Genomic DNA, 23,917 nt, shown 5'->3' with positions numbered 1-23,917 from the left:
GAGTGGAAAAATTAATCAGGATAAATTCTCCCTCCGTGTGCATCTGGAAAAAGATGCGAGATAGAACAGAGACAAGACGCCGACTCGGTCGTAACTACCATGACTAATATGGGGGATTAGATCATCCCTCGTTCTCTTATTTCACCCATACTTGTGGTATTACGTGCCATTTATCACCGTGTAAATCGAGCAAAATTATACATCTTTTTTATATCTGTCTCTGCAGATGAATTGGGATTCCAATTGAAATGAAAGTAAAAAAATAAAATAAAAAATTGACAAACAAACATGGAAAGAAAACAAAAGCAACGAACAACGACAAACTAAAATAATGGTTAACAGCGATAAAAGATCGTAGACGTGGAATCTGGAAGATGGAAGGAAATTCCATGGGGTGGGCGGGGAGGGGGAAGATCGTAAAGTCCCGCGTATTACGAAGACGATCGTGGAATTTCAAATGCAAGGATCAGGGATGGGGGGATAGATGCACCGCTTGTTTCGGACGAACACGTGGCTTACGACTGGGCTTGGTTTTCGGCGACTAAGGCTCGATGTTTCTTCATCCCCTCCTCCCCTATTCCTGCGTGGCTTGCCGGACCATGCAAGGATTTCCATACGAATCGCGCGCCCTCGCATGATTTGCTCGGAGGACGGAAGTTCCGAGGGATTTTTCAGTTACACCAAAACGAGACGACCGGACGCGTCCTCGCTCTCCGCATAATCTCGAGTTATTGCATACCTAATCCCGTTTTTTCATCCCCCTTCCACCCCCAGTATTTCATTGTCAGTCGCCAAAAGGATAACCACCGTACTCCGAATGAATTGTACTGTACAACGAATTATCTTTAAGAATTAGAAAAACTGTGGCTGATTCGAATGAAATCACTCGCTGTTTAATAACACAGGTGACGACACTTTTTTATTTTTTTTGTCATCTCTTTTACGGGCCTATGCTCGAATAAATAAATTTGGATTGTGTAGATCGAGTAATAAACGAAATCTTCGTTCGTTACTTGTAAAGTTTACTATTGTCTTTTTCACGTTGATAAATAAAAGATGATAAGCAAGTAAGAAAAAAAAAAAAAACTTTATATAATAAGACTGTTTTTTATTTGTTTGCTTTCATTATTTACGCGAAAGAAATCAAAATTAGACATTTAGAACCCGGACTGAAAATTCCGCGTCGACCGGTGTAGTTAATCATAATACAATTACTGCCTGGGGAAATAAATTAACCATTCAACTATACTTCTGATACGCAATCTTTTTCTCGCTCTCTTTCTCTCATTTCGCCGTAGGTACCGCAATTTGTCACGAAACTGGAATGTTTAACGCTCCCATTTTCCGCAGGGCCGCTTCTTCGACAGCTCGCGCGCATTTGTCAAAGTTAAACGATCATTTTGCAATCGCGCCTTGCGCGAAAACTCCTCCAACTCCTCGGCGTTCGGCCGAATTTAGCCTGCAGCCACACGAGCCGGCTACGCCTGGCAAGTCTGTGTTGGATGCATGCATGTGTGTGTGCGTGCGTGCTTGTCGGATGTGTGTTCATGCTGTATCGATTGCTGGGGGCAGCGTGTTTGACACACGGGATATATGACGCAGTTAAACGATGAGAAATCACGGACACACTTATGATATATATGTAAGAGGTACAGCATATATAGGTACCTGATATATTATGTGTTACGCGTGTTCTCTGGGTGTAAAGGAAACACGAGGACTTAAGCGAAGCCAATTTGTCCGAAGTTTGGGGAAGTTGGAGAAAAATTGATGAATTTTACAGAGGGTGAAGAGAATCGAGGAGAAAACGATCGCGTGAAAAATTAACAAAGAACAGATAATTGAGGAATATGTAATTCGAGTCTGTGGGATTAATGATCGAAGTTCATTGATTCCAAATTAATCATGGAATTAAGAAATCGGAGGACAAATATTGAGAAGCGGTGAAAGAATGATGAAAATTTACGTTCAAATCAAACAAATTTTAATAATAAAGAAAAATTTCAAGATTCAATATCGTTGATCGAAATAAGAAAACACGTCAAAAGAAATCCTTTGATCCCCGATTCCTGCTACTCCGTATCGTCAAGGATTTCAGGAAAATCATCGACATGCACAAAGTGAGAAGAAAAAAGAAAATAAAAGGAAAATAAAACCGGAAACGAAACTACGATACAGCCGGATACATGCAGCGTGAGTTGGGTATAAGTCGTGGCTATAAATACGCTCGTAAGCTTACAAGAGAGACGCGGAGAGCTTTAATGTAAACGAAACCTTGAAGGGCGTGTTGTGCGTTGTACATTGTTTATCAAGTTAACAACTGCAGTAGTCTCGGCAAAGTGCAACGCGAAGTACGGGACCAACTGGTAGGGCATCATGCTGCCGGGATGCGAGTGAAAACTGGAAGGTCTGTGGGGTGCGATAAAAGTAAAACGGATTGACGGCTCCGAGAAGTCGTTAAATGAGTCAGCTGTAGCTTACGTGACGTACACGGAGAGAAGAAGAAAGGAGCAGATTTTTCCTCAAAGCTGCAGGAAAAGAGAGACATATCAATGTTTTGGTCAAAAATATCGACGTCGACTGTATTTTTATAAATTTTTTTCTTTCAATTTTAATTACAAATGCAGCAGATTTTACTCTGCACACGGTGGTTTTCATTGTTTCTATAAAGGAAATTTTGCAAATTGGTGAGGCTGTTACGCACGTATCGCGAGTGACTAAATTCACCCCGAAGTTAGATTTTCGGGGCGCGGTTGACTCGTTGGTGGAAGAAAAAAAAACAATCTCCGCTAAACGAAATTAAAGGAATTCGAAGGTACTGACGTTGTGCATCATTTTATCTCGGGACGGAAAAATAAAATGTATATAAATAAAAAACCTGAAGTAAAAGGTGAATGAAGAAAAAAAAAAAACGAAAGAAAAAAAAAGAACAGTCATAAATTGCGGGATATTTTTTCACACGGCAAGCATAGCGCGAAAAACGATGACAGTGTGCTGTTGCGAGGCGTGAGGAAAAAGGTAAAAATATAAAATAAGGCGAAACGTGTATTCCTCTGTAGGGTGAAAATATGTGGCTACATATATTATATAAATATATACTATTACATGGTTGAACGTAGACTTTCGCGTAGAGGCTTCGAGAACGCGAAAGAAGAAGAGGTGGGAAAAAGCAAAATATTTGTCAACATAAATTCTTGCCTTACATACACCGTGTGTGGGGGTGTATTACACACGGAGTCTGGGCGTATATAAAAAAAAGTTTTTACACCTCGCGGTATGAAAGATTCGCATCCAAAAAGTTTCTTTCAGAATCGGGAAAGCGGGAAATTCTGTCCCGAGAAAAAGAAAAGGACGAAAAAGAAAAGATTTCAGAACCGGATAATATCGTCGATACAACAATTTGATACACATATATTCGGTTATAATTCTTCACATTTTAGATGATCGTCGTGAGAGTTTGTCAAACTCCGTTTGCATGACAAACACCGGTTTACGTAAAACTTGAAAGTTTTGCACACGCGAATTGCTAATCGAGTTAATTCACGAGGCATGAGATGATCCACGTGATGCTATAATACATGGTTAGATATAAGGTGTCTATGTGTGTGTATATATATATATTGCACGTATATATGGATAGGTACAAGCCACAAGTGTATAACAAAGGCTAGAAACGACAGGCCAGAATACAAACGGAGTGTTGAATCACCCCCTAAAGTGTCATTAGAAGACAAAGACTAGACTGCGGATAGAGAAATAAAGACAGCGAGAGAGAGAGAGAGAGAGAAAGAGAACAAACCGCTAGAACAGCGTAGAAAAGAAAAGGAATTCACTGCCTATAAAGGGAACCTTGGTGCGAATGGTTTCGACGTAACTTTTATCAACCGCTGGAATTCCGAAGCGATTTTTTTTCTTTTTTGTTTTTCCACAAAGTGAAAAAAAAAAACAAATCAGGAAACAAAACGCATCGACAACGGGCAGGGAATTAAAAAAGAAAGAAACGCAACAAAAGTTTAAAAACCAGCGGAGAGTGTGGAAAAACGGGGAATAAGTTTTCCGTATTCCCGATGCACGCCGGGGTTTCGGGACGCGAAGGAATCCCGGGTAAACTGTAATACATGACCTGCACCCACCCGATATTAAAACTGGCCCTGTGACAGCAGCGGAGGGCGTGAAAACGCCGCGAAACCTTCCTCGTTCCTGACTTCAATTCGTACAAGTGGTGATTCCGACCGAGTCACGGACACGGAGGGATTCCCTCGTTGAGTTATCGAGGCTGCATGATACGCCTTCAAATTCAACCAGGGACCTCGAATTAGATCTTATTGAACTGCACCCCGCCTATGCGATATTAGTCGCGGGTACAAAAATTCGCGAGCCCAGAAACTCGTCTAGAGTGGAAGATAAAAATGAAAGAAAAAAAACTGTCTCGAACGATAAAAAAGCTAGAGCTCAACGGTGCGGAAAAAATTTGTTATAAACAATTACGCGATGTGAGAGGAGTAGGTCATTGTTGTATTTTATTTTATTTTTTTCAGTACAACAGAATTTTGAACTTGTCGACAGGAAAAAAAATCGGACAAATAAAGCAAGAAACTGCTGCGTTGTTTCCATTTTTGGAATGTAGTATTCATACGCTTCGTTTCCTACACATTCTTAATACGAATAGTATTTTTCGAAGAAATCGACAGAAAACTCGTGATATCTAAAAGTCGACCTAAAAAAAAAAAAAAAAAAAAAAAATTACCAGAAACGAAGAATGAAAACAGATGAATGTGTCGTTTCTTATTCACATCGAGATATCCAACTTTTCGAATGCATGTTTTGATTCAAAAAAGTATAAATTTTATTGTGCAATAGGTGAAATATAAAGTCGTAGAAGATGATACGAATGTAACGATTTTTTTAAATTTTTAACCACTATAACAAAATTTGGAAAATTGATCTTGGGTTCGTTATCGGTGGCCCGAAAAACGCCGGCTGCTAATTTCTACCAGAATCGGAATATTTTTAGCTTTTTTCCCACCACATTGAACCGCCGTTTTGGATTTCGTAATCTAACTTCAGATTCGCGATCAGCCACGCAACAAACCGACGAGTACCAATTACTATCAAAATCTAATTGTTTTGAGTTTTTTTCTTAAGCTTATCGAATACGCCAAATTTAGATTGCGCTAATCCGACCTTAGATTCATATTTAGTGACTGAAGAAACCTTAGGGTACTAATTTTGATTCACATCCATTCATCCATTCTCGAAAGATCATCAATTTCATTTGATTATCTGAATTTTTTATACTAAAATAATTGAAAATCTACCGTACCAATCAAAGTACCGAAAAATCATTGAAATTCGGTAACTCGTTCTCGACGTATCGTCGGACAAAAAAATTGATCATCGATATGATCTAATGAAAACTAAGCTTTTCATTTGCGTTGTGATCGCAACAACTTCCTTTTTCGCTGAAAACAGAGAAACGTGAAGTTACAAAGAAAAAAAAAAAAAAAATAACGCAGCTTGATTTCCTACGCTGGGTGGTTGAGAGAGGTAACGAAATCATCTCTCCTCGTGACGAAGAGCCAATTAAAACGTCGGTTAGGGTATCGAGCGTGAATACACCCCGGGTGTATCAGGCGGCTTCATCCACGCGACGCTCCAATGCCTTGCGCCTGGGTATACGTGTAGGTATACGTACGAAGCAGACAGCCGGGGATTAACGCGTGTAGAACGAAGGTAGCGCCCTGCAGGGTGGTTGTTGTAGCTTATCGTTAGCCGAAGGGATTGATTCGCAATTTATTGCGCGGGAGCCGCGACCACCGCACTCCAAAAATCAGGATACCGTTCGCTCTTTTGTTTCCCCCTTTGGCTGCCTTCTTTTTTCTTTTCTTTTTTACTTATACTTCACTCGATCACTTTTCAGCCAGCTCGTTCACGTTTCTCTATTTTCTATTCGACCGCACCTTTTTCATTTTTCGAGTTTTTCTTCTTCTTTTTTTTTTTTTTATTTTTTTTTCGTTATTTTTCTCCCGCCCCTTCTACTTTTTTGTCGTTATATCCCACCGCAACGTTTTATGGCCCGCGTCACTCGGGTTGTCAGAGTGATTTACATTCGAACACCGTATAATTACATCTGGGAATTTAAGGGCCGAGGGTTCGGTAGCGGAGGGCGGTTTTAGCGCGTAAAAAACCATCGCCGGAGTTCCGAAAATCGACGTTTGCATCGCTGGATGCTTTTTTTTTCATTTGTTCCTTTTGGTTTTCTCTTTTCAACTTGGGTGATTTTTTGGAACAATTTAGCAGTTCGGGGGAGGGGAGGAAAAAAATTACGCGAGAGTCAAAGAACCGGGTCTGAAATAAGAGGCGGATCGAATGAATGGGGAAAGATAGTAGCAAATGTATTGTAAGTATAGAGCAGCTCCGAGATTCGCTAGGGGTGGAACTTGAGATGGTAAAAAATTGGTATGATTTAAGAAAGGGTGGCAGGGGCGGGTTTTCTCAGCCGAGTCGTATAGCACTCGGCATTTCCGACAATTTATTTCTTCAAATGTTGATATTACGTGCCACTAGCCCGTTAGAAGGGAAGAGAAGACAAGAGAAGAGTAGAAAGCGAAGCGGAGGAAGAAGAACGTAAGAGAGAACGTATGAGAAAATAAGATAAGGTGCAGTAAGCGAAAAGTAAAAACAAAAAAAAAAAAAAGAAATAAAAAATACCCAGGATGGGAAGGAAATAAAGAAAATCCCCTTGGAAAACAATAGCGCAATTATTTATCGCGGGCTCAAGGTGGGCGGGTACTATTCTCGTATTATATGTATGTTTCGCTTCTTCTTTATTATATGCGCCGTTGCTCTTCTTTCTTTTATTCCGAAAGAGATAACGTGATAAACTGCACCGCGCGGCTTTCGAAAGAAGAAACGTAAATTTTATTCGGTCAAAAGGAAAAAAATGTCTCAAATTTTGTTACACCAAGATTTTCACAACGCCAATTTCCAGCTGTGTAGATGTTGGAAAATTTTCGTAAGCTCGAGAATAAATAGATGAATAAAATAAGTTGACAGCTCACTTCACAAACTGTCGCGAAGTCGAAATCTTTGATAACACTTGGTTTTTGGGCGAAACGATCAACTTTAAATTCTGTTTGGAAGAAGTCTGTAAATCTCAAGAGTGGAAAATTGAAAAAAAATTCAGAAATAATTTACACAGTCGTACCACATAAAATGGTTGTCTTCTCTTTAGAGCTTAAGAAACTTTAGAAATCAAAATAAAACAAATCTCTCAATTCAGTTCTGAGCTTACTGAATGCAAAAGAAAAAAAAAAATTACAATTTGGTACGAATTTCTGCTGAACTTCGGTTGATCTTCCACAACAAATGAATTGATGAGTGGCATTTTTTATTATTATTTTTTTTTTTTTTATCAGAAAATTTATTCTTTAGTGACGAAAAATTGATTCAACATACATATGTGCGTATACATCACCGAGTGGATAAAAAAAATTATCCCACGTAATAAAATGTGTATTTTCTCCTGTAGCTAAAATTGGATAAAACGTTTTTGAAACCGTTGTACCGCCTCAATTCATCAAGATCTAAAAGCCTCGAGTAAATTCGTTGAAGCTCACGCGGCGGAGTTACGAATGGAATCGGCAATACACTCAGAGAGGCGCGGTTTTCCTTCCGTCTCGTAAAAAAAGGGTCGAAATTTCTGGTCACAGGGCCCTGCTGAATTACAATGAATGAAAAAAGTAAATTCGGAGGGGGGGGGGGGGGGCAAAGGAAGCCGCCAGGGGCTGAAGTGTCGAGGGGTTGAAAACGCCTCGAATTATATTGTAATTTGTCAACGGAAGGAAAAGCAGCTCGCCTCGAGACGGACGTCGTCGTCGGGGAAACGAGAGGAGCGAATTAAAGGGAGAAAAATAGTCCTATAAGTTGGACGGCTCTGCTAAATGGATTCTTTGTAATCTGATTCTCTACGGGCCGCTGCTGCAGATTCACTCAGTGATATTAATGATTTCGAGAAGCTCGGGCCGTTCGTCACTCGATCAACCCTTGATTCCTAATAAATCAATTGCGAAACTTGTTAAATCAATAAAACAGGAAACTTCGAGGTTTTTATCGAGGCAAAAATAAAATTTTTGAGGTTCCTCAAAATCTCTCTGTAAAAACTAGTGCTGCGCGATTAATCAATTAATCCTTCTTCCGATCAATCGATTAATCAACGGTACCGGTGGATCGATTAATCGAAATTGACTTGTAATAATTGTTCAGTTTAATCGGTATACGAATCGAAATCGTCGATTAATCGATTGATTGTAAATCACCGATAAAAAAAAAAAAAAAAAAAACATTCGAGATACTAAATTACTATTGAAACTTGCCCAAATTTACGATGACATTAAGAAACAAAAGAGAAAAGAACACCGAAGCACATCTTGGGTGCAGTGAAGACGGAACGACACTGTTGGACATAGCGAGGAGAATCTTTGAAAATACAGCTATTCCCGTGCACGAGGAAAGTTGGAATTGGTCGAGGACCCGAGGGTTAATAGAGGAGTAGGTATCGATGGTGGTGGTGAAAGCTCGCGTTCGCCAACCGCTGTGAGATGCCCGGAACGAGTCCTGCATCCGCAGAGAAGATCCATACATATTTATGGGAGATTATTTTGGGGGTAGTCGTATCGTCCGTATAATATACACCAAGAAGTCTCGGATACTGGAGGGTGAATGAACAAGACGCTCTGACGCATGGTCGGAAGCGTAGCTGCGGCACAATCAAATTCTCGTTTATTATTTGAAATTTTGAAAATGTTGAACGTCGTTGTAAATAATCACGGTATTTATAGCGATTCGATCGCGAGATTGTCGCGAAGGATTTATTAAATTTATGTATCTCCTGTAGAGCTACGACTAGACTTTTATGAAGATGTATGGAAAAAGGAGTGAGTACTAAACTACTGTGAAAAATATTTATTTTTCACCGAGTTCTGGTAAAGATCGGTATCATTGAGGAGTAAAGCCTAAGAAATTTACTCAACCTTTTATCACTCAAAAGAGACGGAAATAAAAGTTCGATACCTAATTTACTATTTTTACAATCTCGGTATTTTTTCTTGTTCTTTAAATTTTCAGGAATATCATCTATATATTAATTTAACCGATACATGTAACGATCAAGTATAATTATGATTCTTACGACTTAGCCCTGATTAAGAAAATAATTGCTGACGGAAAATAAATACAACAAATATTTTCTCAATTTTTCGGTTTTGAATTTCCGAATTGATTCGTCCCCGCGTTACATGCATACATATATATATATGCATATTACATCCGGTTTTTGCAACCGAGTTTTCGTCAACGCTGTTCAAAATCCTGCCCGACACGACGCGACGGTTTGTCCGCGCCGGTTTTTCGACGGCTCGTTTGTTCTCTCGAACCATTTTGCGCAATTTAACGAGAAAAGTTTTCAAATTATGCCCCCGCCGCTTCCGCTATCCGGTCTTCCGCCGCCACACTCCCGGTCCTTTTAGGTACCGGTCTCACTTTTATCTATGTATTACATATATATATATACACACGTACATATAATCACGGTATGAATATTTCACATCAATATTTCCACTGATTTTCCATTTCACTCCGTGACTCTTCCTCTGTATTAATTTTTCAACACCGTTGAAAAAGAAAAAAAGAAAAATTTCATTAACGACGAAGAATATATTTTTGTTTTATTTATTTATTTTTTTATTGAAAATTCATTCGTTTCCGTCCCCCCTTATATGAACAAAATTCACCTGCGTGAATCTCGAATCGCGTTGCAAATTACGCGGGGGGAAAAATTAAAATTTGATTTAACGCAAATGTATTTATTTATTTGCACTGCAGGGAGGGGCGGGGATTGTAAATTAATAGGTCAGAGAGCTGTAAATTAAAGACACCCACCCTCCCGCAACCCCGTCACTCGCAACAGGTTAGTCAGGGTCGGTCTTTCGTCCCAAGGGATTTAATCTCGCGTGACCCATAATATCCTCGACTCGACGTTTCCCTTTTTTTCCCAACGTCGTATATCCAACACCTGCCACGTCCTAATTAATTCCCCCTCCCCCGGCTTCGTCATCCAAAACTATTCAACAATCCATGTTCTGAATATCGGAGTTGAAAAAAAAAGAAAAAAAAAACAACTCTTCGACATCAGACATCTTGTGTACCTAGTAAAATGTCGCATTTTTTGTTTTTTTTTTTCTTTTATTCTCAAAGTAACGAATCGAAACAGGAACTAGCGCGTACTTTCGTTCAACCCTCAGGCAGAAAGCGAATGAGAAATTATAGTAACTGATAAAATGAGAAAATTAGAATATTGAATTGCGGGAGGGGGTGAAACTTTCGTTCCAACAAAACATGAGGCAAGTTCCACGTGGCGTGAAATTATTTGGCGTAAGAATGAAAAGGGCGGGTGACGGGATGATTCTTTAAAGCGTAAGGCAGGCAGTAACGCGTTTCGGGCGTCCCTCGCAGTAGGGCCAAATCCCCCGGGTTTAATCTCGCGAGTATTCGCATTTGGGTAACACGACGCAGAGACCGAAGTGACATCACGGGCCACTAGATAGCCGGCTAGCTGCTGGCCGGATTTTTGCAGACAGTAATTACAATTTGGTTGTTTTTAGCGTCGAGTGCCGCTGCGGCGGCGTCTGGCTCTGACACCTCTGCCAGGCTCCTGTTGCAGATCCGGCTATCCGGTATCCGGGAAATACACGCGTAACGGACGGATTAAACAGCTGCAAATTGGCAGCCATTCGCGATTTGCCAAATTAATAACAGCCATCGGAGATTAAGGGAGTGGAGTAATTGCGACGGAGTGAACAAGGCTGGGATGATAAATTTTGACTGACGAGAAAACCCATAATCAGTTGAATTTGGAAGGATATAAAAAAAAAAAAATAAAATAAAAAGAATTTATAATTCACGATATTGTCAGGTTGATTGTGAAAATATATTACCCTTGACTTTAGTATTTATCGGCTTTCAATGTTTCGAAAATCCGTGAATTAAATTTTCACGTACCTGCTCCGTACATTCGATACTGTGGGGCGGGGTGATTCAAGTTCCGAATTTGAAAAGTTCCGAAAGCGTCCAATTTCGCATTATTTGATGGTGAAACTTGAAGCTGAGAAATCAAACCTATACGAAACAACAATGATTCGAACGGTCGGAAAGCCGATGGCTCGAACTTCGGAAATGAAAGATTCCGAAAATTCCAGTTACGACGAAGCCAAGTTTCGATAGAGTAAAATTTCGAAAATTAAAATAGACTCACACGACGTAGTTCGATCAACGAGTGGGCGTGAAAAATGAGAAAAACCGATAATCAAAATGATCAGAATTACGAACGTAAATATGTCGAAAATCCAAATCAAAGAAAAATCAAAGTGACGAAATTTCACCAAGCCAGAAATTTTCCGCCCCGATATTCTGCCTTTTTTATACAATACTGTACAAATTTCACATACCGAATCCTGGCCCTCCTCGATATTATAAAAAAATTACACAAAAATTCAGACCCGACTTACATCTCGTCTACGAGGTATAAAAATTTCGCACCCTCCTTCGGCCGTTTAGCAAAGTGGCGGAATAAAATTAGAAATCGCACCGACTGCAGAGTTTCATAACTTTCCACCGCTGCAGGGGTTTTATTGCAGAAGCAGGGAGAAGAAACGAGCGCGAATTACAGGTAACAATTTTCACGTAGGTGGGTTAGGTTGGCTGGTTGGTTTGTTATACATCGAGCGTGGATCGTGCAAAAAGTGAAGCGGGGTGGAAATGTAAGGCAAAGAAGATGGTACGTACCTACCGTCGCCCTTAAAGCGAACCGAACGAATTAATTCGGTAAGAATGAAAACTCCGAGAGCAAAGTAAAACTTCCCGCCGACTGTGTGCCAACTTCGCTCGTATTGTACACCTACGTACGTACGTACGTACGTATATACGTATATACGTATACATATATATTCGCAGGCTGCTGCAGCGAGACTCGTCTCGGCAATCGCGATATTCGCAACTCGGATACAATTAAATTCCTTCGTCTTTCTACCGCGCAAAGTTCAGCCCCGTTTCAGACTGCAGCAAGCGAACCGAGAGCTCCAAGTGGAAAATGTAACTCGATGAATGGTCGCCTCGATCTCTGCTGCAAGTCTCCGAGAACCGCGTCGAAACCCGGAGAGTTTCCGCCTTTCCGTAATAACTTGCCTAATTTCATCCCTGGGTTAGAAATTCAGTTTGAAAATTTTTCACCTCACCCTAATAACGAGCGTCCTCCTCGAGGTTCTTCAAGGAATTTCACCGAGTCTGATCGGTATAATTTTCAAGCTCTGTTTTAGAGTGGCTAAACTCGATTTAAAATTACGAAAAGGGTGAGGGCTGATTGTGGATAAAACAAAAGTTCAAAAATACGACGAATGATAAATTTTTCAACATTCATTTGCCGTACTCCAATCCCCAAAGTTGGTAATATTTGAGCACGCATCGACTTCTCATCGTCGGACAATAAAGTATATACAACGAATAGAAATAGGATTGCTTTTGTCGTTTGCTTCCCCCTTTGATGAAAAAAAAAAAAAATAGACAAATAAAAATAAAGGAGGACAGAAAACATTCGACGTCGTCTCCATTAAGGGGAGTTAAACCTCCTTAAGTGCAGCTAATGCGATGTAAAATGTAGAGAACACGCACGTCGCTGCCTCGTGTGAGGAACCACCCTTCTCTCCCTCTCTCTCTCTCTCTCTCACACACACGAGTAACCGAACCCCCGGCACTGAGCAAGTGCCAAGATTTACACAGAGTGAAATTTGCAAATTGAGGTCGGGAAGGGTCGGATGTGCACGGAAACACCTGCGCCAATCTACGTCGCCTCGCGCCCCCTGCCTCGGAGAAGGACAAAGAAATTGAGAGGAGGATAGGAAGATGTGTAGAGAGGGTGGGGGAACGGGGCTTTGTAATTTACGGTTCACATCCTCCTCCTCCTCCTCCTCCTCCTCCCCCTCGCCCCGTCATCCAGGTCATAAAATAATCCCGAATCACGAAATCTCGAGGTTCCCGCGACTTTTCGCGCCCAACTCGGGTACAACTTTCTGAACAAAACGGGGATGCTGTCCGGCATGCATGTATACATGTATATGCATATACGTATATGGCGCATTCCACGCCAACTCGGTAAACGGTTGACCCTGACATTTTTTTAATTTCACCATGAATTTTTCCTGTATATTGTAGTACGACCCCTGAAGAGCTTCGAAAAAATTTTTGTAGCTATTCAACCACTCGTCTTTACCTTGTGAACTGTGAGAACCATCTCAACAACATCCAAATTGATTTTCATGAAACGGGGAAAAAAAATATTTGATTTTCGAAATGAAACATTTTCACGCAAGATTCAGAGTGTGATGTAGTTTCTTTCTATTTTCATACCGGTTAAAAATCTATTACACTACATACCGCATCTCCGATTGATTAACCGATAATTTAAATTGTTTCTCCAGTGTTAAAACACACTCGTGATTTTTTTCAAAATTTCATCACAGATTTTGAACAAGTATGAAAATAGAAAAAAATAACGAGGCGCCACGCCACTCTGAACCCTGCGTGACATTGTTTAATTTCCGAAACCAAATGCTTCTATCTCCTTTCGCAAAAATCAATTTGGGCATTTCTGAGATGGATTTAAAAAATCATAGGGTAAAATCGAGCGATTAAAAGAACGTGAAAATTTTGTCGGTAACTCTTCAGGGGTCATGGTAGCGTAGGATGAATTCTTGGTCAAAATGAAAAATGTCAGAGTCAACCGTTTACCGAGTTGGCGTGGAATGCCCCGTACATGGTACATGCAAACGCATCACACCCTCCGGGGGTGAGAGAGCGTGAAACAACGTCGGTTCCCGGAGTATGCAAATATATGATACACCGCTCTGCCGTCTCGCTGCTGAATCGTCCCGCAGAATTGTCGGAGGGAAAAAAGAACGTTGTAATTACGGTAACGACGACGGAGGTCGAGGGGTTGAAAAAATAAAGGTGTTAAAGGCAGGCGGGACGAAGAAAATCAAAGAACAACGTCAAAGTTTCATGTTTATTTTCAGACCTTCTTTTCGCTAATTCTTTCGCACGTTTTTTTCGTATCCTTCTCGCAATCTCTTGCTCTGATACCGGACTGCCTTAATTTTTTCCCCAACTTTCCCAAACGTTGAATCGAAGAGAATTTGTTTGAAAAAAAAAAAAAAAATACGACGAAACTACATCGAGCTTATTTTCCGTTTTAAAGACAATGAGCTGACAATAAAATCGAAATTATCAACTTCGAACGATGACGAACAAAGTCCAGCGTGGAAAACCGATAATGGATCGGTGATCAGGCGAGAACGAAAGGATATAGAAATCGAGCTTTAACGTTCATTGATCGTCCGATTGAGCTGCGCTGAAGAATCGAAGGCGTCTTTTATACCTGTAATTATCAAGAACGAGACCCGCCAGCAGCAAAGTAATAATAAAAAGAAGGATGCGTAGCTTGCTTTACAATTAGATAGAGTAGCCTGCAGCAGTTGATAGGCAAAAGAGCTGCGAGGATGAAAATATAGTGCAACTAACAGGATGCGTCTCTTTTAATTAAACTCTGTACCTGCAAAGGTGTCTTCTACGTGTGTGTTTATCCCCTTTCATGTATACGTACGTATATATATATACATTTATGTATAAAAAGGTATCCACGGTAGATCACACAGCGGATAATTAAATGCGCCAGAAGGAACAAACGTATCTTCAGGGTTGTTGCACGTTAAAACGTTGTTGCGTTAGGATTGTTTACCTCGAAGATACGCCTCCGCGTGATAGCTTCACTCGTGTTTGTATGCATGTGCATTATAAACGTGGATAGACGAATTTCACGCTCGGACGATTTATAGGAAACGTAAATTTTCCTGCAGTCGCCCGAAACACTTCTGACCTTGTGCAAGTGAGTGACTGGAATTTGATGAATTTTCGAGAAACGAGCTATCGGAGGAGGAAAAAAAAGACCGTCACATTTAATCCACGGTTAGGTGATAAGAGGGAATTCCATGCGAACCCAACCACCTTCTGACCCTCGTCATTTCCGATTGTGTATATTAAAAAAAAAAATTCCGTAATTGTCCCAACTCTGAAACAGTACCCTGAATTTTTTAATCAACTGTTCAATTGCATGTAATTATTTCAAGTGATTTCGAAAGGGATCTTTTCTTAAATCCTCAAACAATTCTCAGAAACTGTAATTTCTATTCCAAACATTTAAAGACTAGGTCCATGATGGACCGATTTTTTCCACATTTTCTTTCAGCATAATCAATTTTTTTACCCAATTAAAACATTGTTTCAACGATCTGAAAATTCTGTAAGAATTCTCAAAACTTCTATTTTTCAATTAGAACATTTCTAGACCGGTTTCATTATGCAGCGATTTTTGTCTACTTTTTTGGCACGTTCAACTTTGTTTATCAACTTCATAAAGAAACCGGTCCGAAAATATTCCAAATGAAAAATGGAAGCTTTGAGAATTTTGGGAATTTTCTGACCGCTTAAACATTATTTTAGTTGATCAAACAAATTGAACGCGCAAAAAAAAAGACTGTAAAAAAATCGGCCCATGAGCCCGTTCTCGAGATGTTTTTAAAAAAAAATACAGCTTTCGGGAATTTTTTGAGAATTCTAAAAATGTTCCTTTTCAAAATCCCTTTCGATACTTCTAAATAATTGAGCAGTTGGATAAAAAATCTGAGGGTACTGTTTCAGAGTTGAAATAATTGCAGACAAAAATTTGAACAAAATAAAAAATGGCGAGGGTCAGACGTTGGTTGCGTTCGCATGGAATTCCCCGTAAAGACATTTTTTGTGACCTAGCAAAAACGAGGGGGCAAAATAAAACGAAAAAGCAACAAAACACACGTTACGGTGTAGGCATGTACGTTGCATCTTCGTCTTTCATTTCTTCCGTAAACCTACGCGACTTTTTATCTTCCTCGTTTCGTATACCGACAGGCAATGATGTACGGTTGAGACGATTTTCGCTCCTTCTTTCTCTCTCTCGTCACAACTCGAAAGGTCTGTGTCTATACACTGATACAATTTTCCCCGTGACGTAAGATTAACTTTTTCACCTCGTTTCGTTCTCTTCACCTCCCCTGCCTTCTCCACCCCATCGCACAGCTCGGGGTGTCGGATCGCCGGCGTTTTTATGCTCTTTTTCACATCCCGGGCGTTGGTCAGGAGGGTCGCGAAAAGCCGGTGGAAAAAAGATAGAGGAAAATAAAATACAGAGAGCCAGCATCCAGCAGCCTCGCTCTCGGCATCGGCTTAGGATTTTAGTTCTGACAACCGCAACGCGTGCCGCAAACTATATCAAGCTTAGTAGCCGCGGGTAACGGTAGCGATTTTTTTCATCCTCCGGTTCGCTTTATCCTCTTCCAAGTCTTCCTATAACGTACAAAAACTAGACGGTAAAGAGAAGGAAAACATAGATACAAAACTTTGAACTGCAAGTTGATTCAAGTTTTTTTTTTTTTTTTTTTTTTCTTTCTAATCTTTTTCTTCTTTTCTTTTAGTTTTAGTTTTTGTCTCGACTTTTCTCTTCGAAGCGATAGAACGAAGCGGCTATTTCGCCTTCGTTTTCTTCTCCCTCGTATTAGCTTCTTTTTCAGTACAAAAATGAAGAAAATAAAAAAAAAAACGTCGACAAGAGCGTCTCTTGATATTATTACGTCGCGTTAGGCTACAAGCGGAAATTGGATCGAAGATCGCGTTGTCTCGATTCCGGTGTAATGGATGTATCGAGTGTCTCGACTTGATAAATACAACGCTGCACGTTACGCCGGCACCTCGTCTATTATACATATAAGATTATACATTTATTATGTACATAGATAGCAACGTACATGGAAAAAAGAAACGACAATATGGGATTTGCCTGTCGATAGAAAAAAACCGGTTTTTTTTTCTTCTTCTTCTTCTTCTATCATACCTTTTTCATTCATTCAGTTTCTTTCTTTCTATCCTCCCTGTTCCCTGACAGATTTATAGGAAACTGTACGTACCAGCACACGGTCTCAAGTGCACAGCTGCATTCAGCGAAACGCCTTGATATGAAAAATGTATGAAAAACAGGCGGAACGTGTTACTGCTGTAATATATCGGCTGCAGATCGAAGCAGGAGGGAGAGAGAGAGAGAGAGAGAGAGAGATGTAAAGAAGAGAAGCCCACAAAAGATATGAAGGATGTGCTGAGAGAATACCCGAAATATTGCAATTTTTCCCTCTTACCATTTCCATATTTAATAATTTTACTATGCGTTTTGCAATTGTTAATTCTCAAAAATTTATTTCTTTATTAAAGGTCAGAAAATTCGCGACACCTAATTTCGTTTAACAAATTGCCACGATTGACGAATAACAAAGAGCAAAAGTTATAACGACGAAATAAAGAAAAATCGTTGTAGTGTAGTATTCCGAGGGTTGATGGAATGTCGATATACCGTAAATAATGCTCCATACGTATAAATATAGAGTACCTATAGCAAACAGAGGCAGAGAGACGCGATGCGGGGGGTGAAATATGTCGAGCGATAAAATGAGTACCAACTAATTGGACGAGGAATCCGGAAAAACAGAAAAACTCTGCCGGGTAGGTACAATACAGTTCACCGGCTACGTATTATAGATCCTCGATCTTCTCCCGCAACTTGTTAGATCCCCAGGGACATCTCGCCGAATTCTTACAGACCCGAATATTTCCTCGACTTGTGTATTTGACAGAGTTTCTCCGTAACATTATTACGGACTCGTTAATTACAATCAACGCACGTTCACCTTTCAAATTCACCTTTATTCATGGTGAAAATCATCTCACGGTTCGAAGTACGAGTATAAATATAATGGATCATAACTCACCGTGCAGAGCTTTGAGATACGCTTTTCCGGCATTGATAAGCTGCCTTGCGCCCGGATTAAACTTGTCCAAAATATTCTGAAACAGAAATACAATACATTGTTACAAAGGGTGAAATCATCCGTCTTACCCCCTTTTAATGATCTGGTAGTCGTCATAGATAAAAGAAATTTATAAATCTCTTATGTCTTTAAAACGTCATCGGTCAAAGGTATCGGAATCGTCAACAATTTGGTCGAAGCCATGGAAATCTCTTAATTCAAGCGAAATGAAACTAAGAATACAGTAATCGCATTCGTACTCGTCGCCTCGACATTTTCCCCCGATAATCTGGAACGCAGGAACTTCGGCGGAGTCTCGAGGCCGATAAGATGTCACCGTCTCACCTGAGCCTGAACCGGAAGTCGGAAAGCCCTTGGCCCGAAAACCCTTCTGCGATATTAATAAAGTAGTACGTCTCGTTCCTCGGTGCCTTGAAGCACGTCGAGGGTGGCCATTTTGGATTCCTTAGCGCGACGACGAAGGGGTGAAACGACGACGCGAATTTCCCTCTCCCATCACCTCAAAGCGGGAATTCGGGAAAAGCACGTCGCCGTAGAAAAGGGGGGGAGGGGGGAGGAGGAACTATGCCGGCTCCCTCGGGGATTTCAGGGTGCAAGTTCTTTAGGGGGTTCTGCCCCTAATTCCTGACGCATGTGTGCGCGTGCCTACGTGTGAATACTTGCACTCAGAGCGAATTATCCAACGCTGAGGTAAATTGAGTAAAACCGGTATCGTTAAAAAAAACCGTTTGTATATTGTTGGAATTACGAAAAACTAGGTACGCCTAACCATTTTGCGCTATTTTCGATCCTTTTTTGGTAATTGCAACGCAAAATCAGTTTGCGAGGTTTATTCTACTTTTTTAGTTAAACGTCAATTTATCGTTGCACAAGTATTAAATTTTCGCAACGGTTGCAAGAAAATATAGTGACAGCGATCGTAACGAGAAAGTATAACAACGGATACTAGACTTTCCGGTAACGGCTGAACAACTAATTTTCATTTTCTACCTAGAACTATATTTTTCGATCGAGGTAAAATATGAAAATAGTTAAGGACTGAGCGTTAACCGGAACTAAAAATTTCTCTCGGTGCAACAGCAAAAAACTTGCGCCAAATTTCCCTAGTTCGTTTCGTTCCGTCGAATCGAGGTTCAAAAGTTTGAGGGGAATTGACGATTGCCGCGTTTCAGCGAAATCGAACATCATCAAAGTTTTTCAAACAATTCTTACTGTCGATAAAGCCGGTGATAAAATATTCCACATTTAAACTTCCCAAGACGAATGTGACGTGTAATATCTTTATATTGTAATATGCAAGTAGGAGATATTTATTACTCGATAATAAATCATAACCGTGAAAGCTGAGTTTTATTTCTTCTATACATGGGGAATTCCCTGCGAATTCAACCACCGTTGTTGATTTACTTCAAAAATTTCGAATTCCCCACATACATACGAGTCGGTATGAATTTTCAAGATTGACGAAGCAGAAAAAGTTTTTCAAAAAATATCCACACGAAAAAGCCCGGCTGCGTGAATAAGTTGCGTGGTAAGGAAGAAAAATCGCATCAAAGCGATTTGCGCAAATTGAGAAAGAGCTAATTGCATTTTCCCAACACCTCGTCGCACTCGTAACAATTAGCGATAATTCGAAATCTGCTAGTTACGTATAGGTATACGAATCGAACCTGGTTCTTTCCTCCCTGGAGATGCGCGGCTTAACGACGCGTTTAAAAATTTGTCGCCGTATAATTTTCAATTAGCGAGGTCATAATATTTCCGACGGTCGTTGATTTCGGGCGGATGACATTATCGCTGCGAATTATTACACGTTACACGGATTATATTACGCGAAGTGGAGAGTTGATACAAGGTCCAGATGTGGCAATAATCGATTACCTTTACATTCGTTCGTCGGCGCCTGATGTGCGTGAAAGATAATCACGACACTAATTGTATATATTTCGCAGTTACGTTGCACGTGCCGCTGCTGTGATAATAAAATCTAGATTTTATATTGACTGAAATAAAAGATGTCAACGTGTAAATTAATAACTTAGATTTAGATATTACCTAAGGACACTTCTAATCGGATTAGTTTAATTATTCACATACCAAGAATAATGAACAAATGTCTTTTGACTCAAGTATTTATTCGCATAAAATAGATCTGGCAACATGGCATCTGACGGCTGTATGTCGTTGTTGAGAGTGTTTAGTGGAATTTCATAACAAAATTTTACGCAATGTCTAATGAAACAACTCAATTTGACGGATAATTTGCAAAGTGAAAAAAAAAAAAAAAAAATTCAAGAGAGAGTAGGAAAAAAACACATGATTGAACGATTGAATTTAAAAATTAGTGCGTGTTTTTATCCGACGTCGCCACACATTCTCGAATCAGATATGTCATTTTAGTATTGCTAAGACCGAGGTACGTACCTACGCTTTATATTATACAGTCTACACGTATGTAGATACGTACACATTGCATGTACATAATACTTGCGTACACACACGCGATAAGCTCGGTTGTTCATTACTTGAATTACCGAATCCTATCACGGTCAGCTAGTCTAGTTAGAGAGAAAATTCTATCTCTGGATAGAGTTATATAGAATGGGGCGAGATGTGAATACCCGTAATGGGCGTGTATATAGCCGGGAAATTGGAGAGTAAGTTGGAGAGCTGTTAGAGATCGGTTCAGGTTCGTGTAACCTGGTGCTGCACACACCGATTTGCCGATTTGCCGATTCGCACACATGCGGAATCGGCGAAAACGGAGGCAAGGAACACGCCGGTGGTTCAGCCGAAGACAAACGTGTGCGGAGCGGTAAAGTAGATGACTCGGTGGAGGAGCGGGGCCAGCTGATCTATCCCGGTAAGCTGCGGGCTGAAATCCGCAATTTCCGCCGGACTCCCGATATCCTGGACCTGTAATTCGCGGCTTCTCGTATATTTTGCCAAAACACCCTGGCGAAGTTCACCGATATTCTTAACAAATTATTATAATTGAGAATGGATACCGAATTAGCATCGGAATGATTGAGTGCGTCGATGTACCGGGAATTGACACTTTTTCGCGATTTTTTTGTTTTTTTTTCACTTTTACGAATATTGATATTTTTTCAACGAAAGACTGTAGATCAAGTAAAATTCTAAACAAAACGCGAGTGCGGATAAACGAATAGAATCGTAGTTTGAAAAATAAAATCGCTTTAAAATAGCAACAATTTCATTCAATATTTTCCAGCGATATTAAAATGAAGAATAAATATATCTGAGTTCCTGTTTTTGATTTTCGCATTCTCTTTCCGCATGTATGTACGTACGTGAATTTTACGAAACCGCAAAGCGGTACACCCACTACCTCGCGATGAAATTACCGAAAAGTATTGATTCTCAACTCACCAACCTCTCCGAGCAACGAATCCTCGAGGATCCTCGGATCGGGACATAAAACTGGGTTGTATGTTTTATGGGTAGGAAAGTAACGCTGCAACGCCGAGTGGATTTTCCACCTCCTGTTTTGGCTTTATCTCGGTTTTATTACGGTATGATATAAGATAAACAACGAAAACAAAAAAAAAAAAAAAAACAAACAAACAAAGAAAGAATCGAGACGATAAGAGAAAAAGCACCTATGTGAAAAAAAAAAATATTTTCTCGACTTGCAACAATTTCTACGTTCGCGAAAGTAAAAATTCGTCTGTACAATTTTGTCCAAAAAGGTGTGATCTGTGAGAATTGAATAAAACGCAGATATGCACAGGAATAACACTCGTAGTTACACAGCAGTGAAATTCGCGTGAAAATTCGATACCTTATAATTCGCCGGGCAATAGCTGCAGAGCTTATCTCGGCGATTACATTCCCCGGCAATTAAACGACTGTTTCAAATCGCGAGGATTACAACGCCGGAAATGTCCCATAGGACGGACGTACACGTAACTTACGGAGTATATAACTGCTGCGCCAAGAAATGTTATTACACCGAAACCGTGGACCCGAAAAGCCTGCGGGCGAATAAGGATACCTATATATATATATGTAGGTATACGTATATAACCGTCTATGTGCTTCGACTTTATCGCGCAACATTCAAAACTCCAAAGTCCCGTTACAACCTTTCGGTTCATAATCCCCGAAGCGTTTTTCTTTCTCGCGCAAACGCGCTCAGCGAGATTCGATGATGACCCTTGTCCGTACACGATGTTAGAGAATTTCATGCGAGGAACCTGAGTGTTGAAACGATCGACGAAATGTTGTCATTTTTTTTTTTTTTTTTTTTTTTTGTTTTTTGAGTACGCAATCGGTTCGTTTTATTTTCAACCCCGTGACGAATTTAAGAGAGTGAAAAAATCGTAGACGTTAATGTAGAGATTAATTTTTTGGCAAAATCATTATTTCGCAAGTGTACGACGATCGTCGAAAATCGAGTGTAATCAATTTTTCAAAAGCGAAGTGTTGTACGGATTTCGGAAATTCAATTCATTCAAAGTCGTTCTGAATTTTCGAAAACAATGATTTCCAGTTTCAATATTTCTTCGTACAGTAAACGTTACGTAACTTAAATCTGATACGAATTTCAACTTTTCGGTTATTCTATCGCTCGCCAAGTTCGCGCTCCGTCTCCCTCCCTCCCTCACTTCCCCACGCCCCGGAAGATGAAATCTTGCGTTACACAATTCCAGTTACTCCGAGCTCTGTAATTCCGTAGGAATTATACACCCTGCAGGCCGAGTCAGCGTCACGGATGCTGGAAAGACGAGCGGCTCTCGTCTCGGGCTTCTAAGATGTGCTTTATCTTACTTAAACCGTGCCTCTCGAGCGGGCGATCTCTCTTTATTTTCTTTTATTTATAATACTCCTCTTCTCTACGCTCTCGCTCTCCTTCTCTCTTCGCCTTGCTCCTCCTCGTCTTCAACTCCTTCTTCTTCTTTTTCCTCTCGCAGTTGGAAAGCAAGGACTCGTCTTATTTATCACAGTTTTTGTCAACTTAACTCTACCTTCCTACCCGTCCCACCTTTAAAAAAATGACCTGGCAACCTCGTTTTCTATTTTACAAATTTTTTTTAATCCCTGTACCTGTTTTCACTTTCAAACTCGCAAACAATTACAACATTCGATTGAGAAATTAATTGAATAAAACAAATTACCGAATTACAAAATAGTACTTTGCAATCGAAACGAAATTTCGAAAAAATAAAAAACAACCAGTTACATTGTCACCGATATTTGCATTCGTTCACAAAGTACGTACACGCCTTATAATAAAATTCAACGTGCATGGACCGGCCATATATATATATATAATAAAAATCCGTACTGCACGTGTCGTTACACAAGTTAATACACGCGTCATGTCGTAAAAATGTTATTTTACCGTTTGTTCGTTTCTGTTCGGTTACTTTTCTTCTTCTTCCTTTTTCCTATCTTACCTCGATGTTTCTACCTCTCTCTATCTCTTTCTCTCATTGTTCAATTTAAATACGTTACGTCGCTGCAGGTATAAGAAGGAATGCGTTATACTTTTACGCCTAGGTGCGATGAGCTCTCCAAGAAGTAACGGTACATCTAAATCAAACTGTGTATTGTACGTTATGAACAAAAAAGAGAGAGAGAGAGAGAGATGGAGAGATATTCACGCGTACAGAGATGACGTATACGTAACATTGTACGAACACCTCATCGTCTCGACTGTAAAGATAATTAATTACGGTAAAATTTGAACTTGTATAAAAGAAATTGAAGCCGTAACGACGAAGAAAATAATAAAATGGATAGAAAGGGAAAACCGATTGTGTAAAAAAAATTTTAACACCAACACTACTTGCGCGGGTTTATAAACGAAACAGTTTAACGTATCTCTTTATAAATTTTCACCGCTTGTTCACAGTTTCCGCAAGAGGTAAAATTAA

The 23,917-nt window shown here is 40.0% G+C and overlaps 1 protein-coding gene across 4 annotated transcripts in view; it reads right to left on the bottom strand.

Moving 5' to 3' along the window:
• LOC124303428 (zinc finger CCCH domain-containing protein 13) overlaps positions 1 to 23,917 on the bottom strand; it is a 115,358-nt gene that overhangs the window by 59,472 nt on the left and 31,969 nt on the right. For all 4 annotated transcript variants that reach the window (XM_046760614.1, XM_046760612.1, XM_046760615.1 and 1 more), the window contains exon 3: positions 17,955 to 18,030. In XM_046760614.1, coding sequence (XP_046616570.1) covers positions 17,955 to 18,030 — 76 coding nt within the window. The remainder of the gene's footprint in view (positions 1 to 17,954; positions 18,031 to 23,917) is intronic.

Source organism: Neodiprion virginianus, chromosome 4 (genome assembly GCF_021901495.1).
Source record: "Neodiprion virginianus isolate iyNeoVirg1 chromosome 4, iyNeoVirg1.1, whole genome shotgun sequence".
NCBI classification, from domain to species: Eukaryota; Metazoa; Arthropoda; class Insecta; order Hymenoptera; family Diprionidae; genus Neodiprion; species Neodiprion virginianus.
Note: the sequence above shows the minus strand (reverse complement) of the source record. Positions and strands in the feature narration are given on the sequence as shown.